Below are 10,887 nucleotides of genomic sequence, written 5' to 3' on the forward strand. Positions count from 1 at the left end.
GGCGGCGCCGGGGCGGGGAGGTCGGCCTTCAGGACGCTGCCGTGGAACCTCTGCAGGTGCCTCAGGAGACAGCTGGTGCCCAGGTTAGTCGGCTTCTTGCCTCGGCTTATCGTCCGGCCACAGTGCAAGCACACGACCTTCGTGGGGTCTGCGGAGCAGACAGAGAAATGATTCCACAGCTTGGAGGTCTTTTTGCTGGGGCCGGGGAGGAGGGCTGGGTGGGTTTTTGTGGCCGCTGCCGGCAAATCGGTCAGTGTAGGGGAGGGACTCTCTGCAGAAGCCAAGGTGGCGTACGGGGAACTGGCCAAGCCGGCCCCCAGGAGGCCCTTCTGGTTCCCGACCACTTCCGGGTGGCGTCTGTAGAGGTGTCTCATCAGACAGCTGGTGCCCACGTCGCCCTTCTTCCCCCGGCTGATGACGCAGCCGCAGTGCCTGCACACCGCCTTCAGGCTGTCCGTGGGGGCCAGCGAGAAGTGGTGCCACACCTCCGACTTCAGCCTCTTCATCACCCGTCTGTTCTGCTGGAACACGGCGCTGGACTCGAACCCGCGCAGGCGCGACCCGGCGCCCTGCTGCTTCTCGGGGCAGGGCAGCGACGAGGCCTTGCCGCCGTCCTCGGAGGGGGCCGGCAGCGACGCGTCCTGCGTCAGCGCATCTCTGGGATTCAGACATGACTGCAGGTCCTCCGCCAGCCGGTCGGGGGAGGAGGAGGCCGAGGGGGACTGCTGGGCCAGCTTCCCTGGCGACGACGACACGGAGCCCGGCTGGCCGTCCGGGGGCGGCAGGGCGGGCAGCAGCGTCGGGGGCGCGGAGTAGGGCGGCGGGATGGCCGAGCCCGTGCCGTTCTCACGCAGCACGACGGAGCGGTGCGCCCTCCACATGTGCCTGATGAGGCAGCTGGTGCCCAGGTCCTTCCCGTTCTTGCCCCGGCTGAACTCGTTCATGCAGTGGATGCACACGGCCTTGGAGCTGTCCAGCGGCGACAGGTAGAAGTGCTTCCAGACCGCGGACCGCCGCCGGGACCCCGACGAGCTCTTGGGGAGGGCGGGGTTCTTCTCCGGCCCGCTCTCGGCAGCGTCGTCGTACTGGGGAGCGGGAAGGGGCGGGGGCGGCCCGGGCACAGCTTCCTCCCTGCCAGACCTCTCGGGGGTGGCCAGCTCCGAGGGGCCGTCTTGGGAGGGGACGACAGAGGCGGATTCCTCCGTCACCTGGTCAGAAGCCGGGATCTGGGGTGCCACTCTCTGGACCAGCTTGACGGGTGACAGCACGGTGCCCAGGTCCCCGGCGTCCGCGGGCTGTGGGAGCAGCAGGGCCGGGGCGGAGAGCGAGGCCAGGGCCGACACGGCCCCGTTCTCCGGGACAAGCGCCGTGGGGTGCGCCCGCCGCACGTGCCGCATGAGGCAGCTGGTGCTGAGGTCCTTCTCGTTCTTGCCGCGGCTGAACTCCTTCATGCAGTACATGCACACGGCCTTGGTGCTGTCCCGCGGCGAGATGAAGAAGTGCTTCCAGGCCGGCGACTTCTTCCGGGAGCCGGCGTGCCGGCCGGACAGCAGGCTCTGCGTCACGGCCTCCATGGCCACGTCGTACAGCGTGCTGCTGTACTGGGAGAACAGGGACCCGTCCTCGTCCGCGGCGGGGAAGCAGCCCCCCAGGGGCTTGCAGCCACAGCTCGCCCCTCGGCCCTCGGCCCGGCCTGCCCCGCGGTCCCCGGGCTTCCGGTCCTCTCGCTCGATTCTGAAGTCCGCTCCTTCCAGACTGTGGTTCGGCGTCCCAGCAGCATCTTCTTCTTCGATTTTAAAATTGATTTTAGCAGAAACGAAGTCGCCATCCCCTGCGGGACGAGCTTCCTGGTTATTCTCCATGGCTGACCATAACTATTCTGGCTGCTGCATCACGCTGACAGCTTAGGTCGGTAAAAACATGACCCGTGTGCATTTGTGCCCCCAAATGTCCATTATCTTCAGAGTTTTCAGAACAATTCTATCCTTCGGGATGTTTACGAATGTGGCTGCTCATAAATCTCGCTGAGAAACAGAGCACGTAACTCATGAGCACGTCATCTTAGGGCGCGGGCGCAGACCCCGCTTTCCGGGAGCTCCATCACGTCCGTGACGGTGCGCTGTAAACTCGGGCCGTGCAGACCTGCCTGTTGTCTGGGAGACGGGATCGCCACCATCCTGATGGTCCGTCCACACTGCCTGTAAAAGATGAAATCGAGTCAAGCACCAAACTAAATCACGCACGTCAGACCTACAGTGCCGGAGCGTCCACCGGCCTCTCTGTGCACGCCGCAAACTTCCGTGATGGGAAAACAGGAAGACATGTTCCTCACGTTTCCTGTAATCCACTTATACGACGGAAAGACCCTAACACCGGAAAATACGTGAAAAAATAAAGGTGTGAGTTTAAATTCCAATGGCCTGTTGGTAAAGGATCGGGGGGCATGGGGAAAGCCCCACGGCGGCATAGGCAGCGCAGGCCTCGGCCGAAGCCCGGCCACCCGGCAGCCCACCGACCCCCGCAGCAGCCGCAGCAGCCCCGCCGAGTGCCCGCCTGCTGGCGTCACTCCACTTTGCTGAAGACCCGGCACGCAGAACAGGAACTGAGAAACCCTACAGCTAACCCCCGAGATAACTGATTCGCAGACCCAACGCTGAGGATCACGAAGGAACGAGGGCTGCCCGCGTCTAAGCGCAGAGCAGCGTCCACCCCACGCAGCCACTGGCCGGCCGGCCCGCAGGGACCCGGCACCGTCAGACCTGAGCCAGAGGACTGCAGGGGTTAATACAAGGTAAAGAAAAGCAACGCACACCTGTTCTTAGCCACAGGGAGCACCAGTACCAGGAAGCGCGTGCTCGCTACGGTCACTAGACCCTAAATAACCCATGACCGACTTTTCTATACCAACCAGTGGTTTAATATCAATACAACCAGCATAGAAAAACTCAGAACTACACAGGAACCAAAACCGGGGTGCCAGGTGGTGGGGATGAGGGGCACGTTTCTGACCCTTGGGCTCAGCCAGCCCCCCCAAAGAAAAACCAACCAACACAGAGGACGTCTCAAGAAAAGGGGAAGAAAGGCTCGAACTCGCTGTGAGAAGAGGGAACAGCACCAGAAGACCGGGGCTCAGGGTCAGGGCCAAGGCCCCCGGCACACGCGGCCGGCCCCACGCTGCGCAGGTGAATGGGGGCTCGGCCCGGCTGACTGTGCTCGGGTGGGGCACGCGGAGGACGGGCACGGGCTGGCCCCGGTGCCCGCCCCAGCCCCAGACGCCCTCGGTGCTGCCAGCAGCCAGCGTCTTTGGCCACCGCAAGCCCATCTGGGGCCAGCACGGCTTGGATGCGGCCGCTGCACGGCACTGGGTGCCCAGGGATGACCACCTGCTGCCAGAAGATGTGCCAGCCAACAGGCCTGTGCCCAAACATGGGGAGAGGACACTGGGCTGCCCAGCTCCGCCTGCTCGCACAGCAGCTGCAGGACAGCCCGAGCCCTTGGGACTCTTGCTTGTCCCAAAAGCCAACAGCAGCTGTTTACGTATGTAAACATGATGTAAAAACGTGTGTGTACGTTCATGCTTGTTTATCTAACTGTAAAATTTACTGCAAATGTCAGTTATACCCAATGTGAAATACTATGAAGTGTGTGTGTGTATATATACACACATACACATATATTGATTGGCCTCTGCTCCCAGCTCCTGACACAGAGCCCTTAACTCCCTTGGAATGTCCTGGGTGACAGAAGAATCTGTGCTAATGAGGCGACCTGGGTGGCTCCTGAACTGGTACTAGGTACTGCAAAGACCGGCTAGGATCAGAAGCACGGAACTTTCAGCCCTACCCTGGCCCCCACCCTCCAGAGAGGGGAGAAGGGCTGGAAATTGCATTAATAACTGACCGAGCCTACGTAACGATGCCTCCATGGAAGTCTGAGAAGGATGGTGTTTGGGGGACCGCTGGGCTGCTCAAACCACCCGTGTGCCAGGACAGAGGTGCCCCCAGCTCCACAGGCGCAGAGGCTCCTGTGCGCAGGACCCTCCAGACCTCACCCTATGGACCCTTTACCTGGCTGTTCCCGTGTCCCACATCACATCCCCTGACACCTGCTGAGTGCCACCACGTCAGCAGACTGCTTGAGGATCATGGCTTGTCCCAGCACACACACACGGAACCCCTGGCAAGGCTGGTGGACACGTTTGTTCAAGGCATTTAAGGAAATCTGACCAATCATCAACCGACCGCCAAGCTAAGCAAGCAGACTCACGTGGCCACACGCGACAAGGAAGATGGACTTTGCAGAATTAGTCCAGGAAAGTCACTAAAGAAACAAACAGACAAAAACGAAACAAAACAAAATCCCAGCTAAAACAACAAAATCAAGAGGGAGGGGCATCTGATGTCCAGTTTTCAACAAAAACAAAAATATCACAAGACACGCAAAAAGGAGGCAGGAAAACATGGCGCGTACCCCAGAAAGTGAACAGACGCTGCCCCTGAGGGGCTCGAGCGTCCGACTTCCTAGACAAAGACTTCAAACTGGCCGTTATAAACACGCTGGAAGAAACAAAGGGTACGATGACTTCAAAAACCAAAGGGAAGACAGACGGCGTCTCGCCCAATAAGCATCAGCAGAGAGAAACACCGTACAAGACGACCGAGTAGAAATTATGGAATTGAAACGTATAACAAATGAAAAATTCAGTAGAGCTCAACGGCTGGCAGAATAATCACCACACGTGAAGACAGGTCCGCGAGAACAAGTGGACAGAAAATCAGCGAGGACCACGACGCCTGCGCACATGGACTGACGGCCGCAGAGCAGCGCGCCCGGCGGCAGCATGGTCCGTGTTCTCACGGGCACGTGAAACACTCCGCAGAACAGACCACGTGCCAGGCCACGGAACCAGTAAGAACACGTCGGAAAGGGCTGAGATTCTACAGGTGTGTCCTTCAACCACAAGAGTTAGATTATAAAACAATAAGGAAATTTAAGAAATTAACAAATGCTTGGAAATAAAAACGCATCTCTAAATACTTCGTGAGTCGAAAAGAAACTAAGGGGGCATCTGAGATCGTGCTCCCCAGCATGTGCCGTCAGTCTGGCTCAAATGAACTCCGGTAAAAACTGATGTTTCTTATGTCAGCGCCGTCCGCCCCATGCCTCAATGCCACGGTATACGCAAATGCACGTGTGTCCCTCCCCACCGCTGGGCACAGTCCCATCAGAACAGAAAGACTTTCCGACACTGGCTCCTGAACCTGGCATCCAGACCTTCCCTAATTTCTCCCCAACCTAAAAAAAAAAAACTAAAAAGCACAACACACCCAAATGTATGAGATGCAGCTAAAGAAATTTCTAGCTGTATTAGAAATGAAAGATCTCAAATCAATAATATAAGCACTTACCTAAAAAAAGAAAAACACCCCGGAAAAAATAACAAACCAAACCAAGGCAGAAAAAGGGGAAATGATAAAGATTAGAGTGGAGAGTAATGAACTAGAAAACAGAAAAATGACACAGAACATCCGTGAAACAAGTCGTTTCTTTGACAAGATCAACAAAATTGACAAATCCTTAGCTAGATTCCAAAAAAAGAAAGACTAAAAATGTGGGAACATCACCAGATTCCTCAGAAATTAAATGGAATATAAGAGAACACGAACAAAACTTTCTACCAACACAGCCCACGGCTTAAGTGAAATGGAAAAATTCCTAGAAAATAATAAATTACCAAAGTGACTCAAGTCAGAACAGACATATAAGAAGTAAAAAAATTACATCAGTAATTTAAAACTTTCCCAGAGAGAAAAACGCAGGCTTGGCTGGCTTCACTGGTGAATTTCATCAACCATTCACAGAGGACCCAACACCAACACTCCACCAACTCTGAAAACAGACGACGGGAAACCCCCAGCTTATCCTAAGAGGCCGGATCACCAGGCACCAAAGCCAGACACACAGCCAGAAAACGACCGAGCGATGGCCCTGGATCCGTAAAGGAAGCCGCCACGTTTTTAACAGCACATGAAGACTGCAGAAGGGGGGGGGGTGCCAAGAAGTTAGGGTGATCTGGCCTCGTGTATCCTTAAATTCCAAAAAAAACTAGTATTATATGAAAATACATGTGGCAGACGGAATGGGCCCTCAAAGAAGTCCCTGTCCTAACCCTCAGACCTCTGGACGTGATGTGCAGAGCAGACTAGGGAGGGAGCGGGCAGAATCGGGGTTAGTGACCCAGTGTTATCACGAGGGTCCTTAGAAGTGAAAGAGTGAGATGACCTCAGCGGAAGGGGCAGAGACGCGGCTCTGAGGATGGGGAGGCCCGCAAGCCAAGGGGCACGGGCGGCCTCGGCACGTCAAAGGCTACGCTGTGCGCTCCCCGCCGGGGCCTCGGGAAGAGAAGCACCTGCCGGCGTCTGGGTTTGGCCAGCGAGACCCAGCTTGGGTTTCTGCCCTTCAAATTTATGTTGTTTTCAGCCCTAAGGTTGTGGCCATCTGTCAAAGCAGCCGAAGGAAGCGAACACAGTGAGCAGCAAAGGGCCGAGGTCGAATCTCACAGAGAGAGGAGGGGACAGAACAAAGAGCAGAAAGAATGTGCGCCGACGACGAAAGCGCCCGAGAACCGCAGCCTCGGAAGAAAGGCAAACTACGAGCTATTTCGAAAGAGGCTCACGCTACTAAACAATAATGCGAGAACAAGACAGCCGAGGATAGGACGACGCTGAGATGAGGTCTTGATCCTAGGAAAACATTTGAAATAAAGTAAAATATCAGTCCAAGAATAAAGACTAAGCTAGAAGCAACACAGGAACAAACAGTCCACAGATGACTGCTTTACGTAAACGGGAGGATTTATAAAGAAGAAACGAAGAAATAAAAAGGACACGAGAAACCGCCCAGGGTGAAGACAGGTAAGTGGACCCAGCACACGTCTAATCGGAGGACCCGCAAACGAGGGGGCGGCACAGCCAGAGAGGAGCGCTGAACGCTTCTCAACCCTCCTGGACACGAACGCACCCCGGAGCCGAGAATCGCCAGCCTGTTAACCAACGCAGGTGTATTCTCGTAAGATCGCGGGGCCTAAAACACACACTTTCAGGCAAAAACGAAGTCATTTCTAAGGGCAAACAAAACCGTCATGAGTTCGAGCGCACTGTTCTACGCCAGAAGACAACGGAATGGCATTTCGGTGTCCAGTGGAAGAAAATGTGAGCCACAGGCTTTACATCCAGTCACTGCGGCTTTCAGGTGTAAAAGATGCAGATAAACTATCAGCAATAGGCAAGAACTCAGGAAAAAACTGTCCACGAGTCCTCTCCGGAGAAATCTGCTAGGGAACGAACCTCGACCGGAAAGTCTAGAGAAACAGCGCGGTTGGGACTGGGGGTGCGCTGGGCACGGGCGGCCGAGCTGAGACCGAGGCGGGCGGCCCTGCCACTGAGTTGCGTCTGCGGCGGGCGCAGCATAAGGCGGGCCGCGAGGCACAGCGATGGTCCCACGCCACGCCTCCCATGTCCTTGAGAGCCAGGACTTGCGGGGCAGAAAAGTGGCAGAGGCATGCGATCAAGGTCAGCTGAACGTCCGCCATCCAGTGAACGGACTACCAACTCTAGGTGTTCGCTGCAAAGCCCCAGAAACAGTGACCGCCGGTGACGTCCAGCTGCGCCCTGAACCATTGGTGCCCATCAAAGAGACCAGGGCTTCTGGAAGGAAGGGCCTGCTCCAGGTCTGAGGTGGGGTGATGCGAGGGGAGCCCAGCACAGGCTGGCGGCCAGAGGGCCAGGGGCCACCAAGTGCTAGGGCTGTGGGAGCCAGCCTGCAAGGCTCCTGCTGTCCAAAATGGGACATTTATGGAAGATGAATAAGTCAGAACGCACTGAAATTATGAAACTTTTTTTTTTCAGGCGACGCGACCCTTGGTTGAGCTCACAGATCGCAAGGACCTTGTCAGCTTACAATCCTTTATTTTTTTATGCCTACAGCACCCGGTCTTCCTAGGTGGTCTCCCATCCAAGGACTAACCAGGCCCGACCCTGCTTAGCTTCCAAGATCAGACGGGATCGGGCACGTTCAGGGGGGCGTGGCCGTAGATGAAATTAAGAATTGTAAGCTGACAAGGTCCTTGCGATCTGTGAGCTCAACCAAGGGTCGCGTCGCCTGAAAAAAAAAAGTTTCATAATTTCAGTGCGTTCTGACTTATCCATCTTCCATAAATGATTACTCCTGTTTTGCTCTAAATCGTCTTTCGTGGACCATCTGCCTGGATTTGATTTGGGGGATGGCAAGAGCTAAGGGCCAACAAGTGTCACTTTTTCCGTAGAGAGATCTAATTGTCCTGGCACCGTTTACTAAAAGGTCTCCCTCTGCTCTGCATAAAACTCAGGCGCCTGCGGACCACACGTTCGGGGCCCCGGGCCTGGGCGCCGGTCCGTTCGCCCAGCACTGGAGCGCCCTCCTCGCCGTGGTTTCCTAGGCGTTTTTGAAAAAACTATTTATTTTAAAGTATGACACAGATACAGAAACTGTACAAATAAAGATATAGCTTGATGAGCTATTATACGGTGGATACTTTTGTAACCATTGCTTGAGTCAAGAAATAGAACTCGCTGGCCCCCAGAACCCTGCCACGCGCCCTGTCCCAGTCACGTCTCCCTCCCTCCCAAGCGACCTCACCTTTATGGCAGCAACTTTCTTACTTTTCCTCGCAGTTTCATAACTGAATTACGAAAGAAACAACTATTCTTCAACGAACACCATTATGTGAATAATAAAAAAGCTTCGGAGTAGGAGAGTCAGAAGGGGTAAGTGTCCCGAACAAGCACTTCATAAAAGGGGCCAATAAATGCGTGGAAAAATGCTCAATCTCATTAAAAATCAAGGCAATGCAAATTAAAGCTACAGCAACGTACCGCCTGTAAAATGGACGTGGACACGCGCGCACAGACACACACACACACACACGGCCCGACGGTGGCAAATGCCGGGGAAGATCAGCAGCAGGTAAGTGTGACCATGCTGGAGAGATGTTTGCCACGACCTTGGAGAACGACCAAACAAAAACGACCGGGGAAGATCAGCAGCAGGTAAGTGTGACCATGCTGGAGAGACGTTTGCCACATATGGGGTCACCCGTGACCCCCCACAGGGACACACCCAACAGCAACACCTGTACACGTGCCGCATACAGTCATAGCAGCAGTGTTCAAACCCAGCTACTGACTTGAGAGGAGGAAAGGAAGCGCTGGGGCCACCTCCTGTCCCCAGACACGCGACAACTCCCGAGAATGCAGTCACATAGGCCAAGGCCCACCCAGCGGGTGGGAGGCCGCGCCCCTGGCACCCTCCCTGTGGAGGGACGAGGGCTGCGGGCGCAGGGGGCAGACACGCCCGCTCAGGCAGACACGTGTCTGCCAGCCGAGCCGACCAGGGGAGCTGCACGTTCTCTGCTGCGTGCTTCTCTGCTGCTCGACTATTCTGCACGTTATTTTACAGTCATGCATAACACGCTTCTATCTGAGGGAAAATGCTGCTGTTTGTTCTAGCAGTTTACTTCCAAAGAAGATAACTTTTTCCTGCTATTTCAGCACCAACTAAAAAAATAAAAGTTAGTTTTGGTTTTCAAAACACAAAAACTCTGTCCTTGTGAAATTTCTGATAGGTTTACGTGTATGTGAAGAACACCTTGGTTTTTGCCACCTGTCCCGTAACTCTGGAGATGACAGTGGCCTTGAAAGACGGGGCTGCCTACTTATGGTGCGTCCGGGGCCAGTCACTCCATGGTTCTGATTCCGTTGTCCAGCAAACAAAAACGAATTTAAAATGGGATCGATCAGCATGAATGTAGAGTAGGGTGATCGATCACAATCGGGATCCTTCCAGAACAAATCCTGCACGGCTGCTCGCATCACCTGGTCCCCCCGGCACGTAAGGGAGCCCCATCTCTTCACAGCTAGAGGCCTCTCTGGTGACGGGCACTACGGCAGTTAAGAAAGCACTGTTACACTCACGCAGTGAGCATGGCGACTCTGACCAGAGGTTGAAGGAGGATGAGAGGGAGACAGGAAGCATCCAAAACCAAAATTTTCTGGAATTTTTTTACATTTTTAGTTCAAAGACGAAACGCCTAAAAATAAAGTTAGCTACTCAGAGGATCCTTTCTGGAAAAAATAAAATGTATAGAATATTCTCAACTTTTGACACGTGTTCTGACTTGTCGGACGATCTAGCGTTATTTTTTACTTAAAGAATTGAGGAAATGGCTTCGGAAGGGCCACGGCGGCAGGAAGTGCCGGCGTGAATCCCGGCGGGCGGCGTTTTCAGCTCTCGCGCTGCAGTGGCCGGTCGGCCTTGGGGACTTACTCCTGGCGGTTGCCTTTCACAGTGATCTCGAATGCTCCGGCCACAAAATATATCCCTTTTAGCAAAGTCTATTTTTCCATTTTTCGTTCAAGTCGAAGCACACTAAATGAAAACGATGCCATGATAGGGAGCCTCATGATGGACAAATACAAATCCATCAGCTCGCACTGACTTTCCAAGAAGGGAAAGGAAAGAGAAGGCCACGGAGGCAGACGTTACGACCCGCAGCTTCCCCTGACGCGTCGAGTAAAGGGAGGGGAGTCGGCGTCTGCCCCGTCTTCTCGGGAAGCAGTGGATGAGGAAACATAAATAAAGTGAACAAAGAGCCCGCGGCAGTCCCAGGGGACGGCCTCCGAGCGGCACAGCGGCGGCACGCAGCCCACCCTCGGGAAAACGGCCGCCTCCCGCCAGGTCCCAGGCTGTACACAGGGGGCAGAGGAACAAGTTAAAGGACACGGCGCGGAAACAGCAAACAAGTCCAGAGCAGGACACTCAGGGGCCAGGCCCACTCTCCTCAAAGAGCTG

General features: G+C 55.0%; 1 protein-coding gene and 1 pseudogene across 1 annotated transcript in view; both read right to left on the reverse strand.

The window, feature by feature from the left end:
- The window catches only part of ZBED4 (zinc finger BED-type containing 4), an 18,674-nt gene that overhangs the window by 2,984 nt on the left and 4,803 nt on the right, over nt 1-10,887 (reverse strand). The window contains exon 2 of the mRNA XM_025051033.1: nt 7-2,198. Coding sequence (XP_024906801.1) covers nt 7-1,862 — 1,856 coding nt within the window. The 5' untranslated portion in view covers nt 1,863-2,198. The remainder of the gene's footprint in view (nt 1-6; nt 2,199-10,887) is intronic.
- On the reverse strand, nt 7,977-8,095 carry LOC112484728 (annotated as a pseudogene).

The sequence above is a fragment of the Pteropus alecto genome, unplaced genomic scaffold (assembly GCF_000325575.1).
Source record: "Pteropus alecto unplaced genomic scaffold, ASM32557v1 scaffold118, whole genome shotgun sequence".
Lineage (NCBI taxonomy): Eukaryota > Metazoa > Chordata > Mammalia > Chiroptera > Pteropodidae > Pteropus > Pteropus alecto.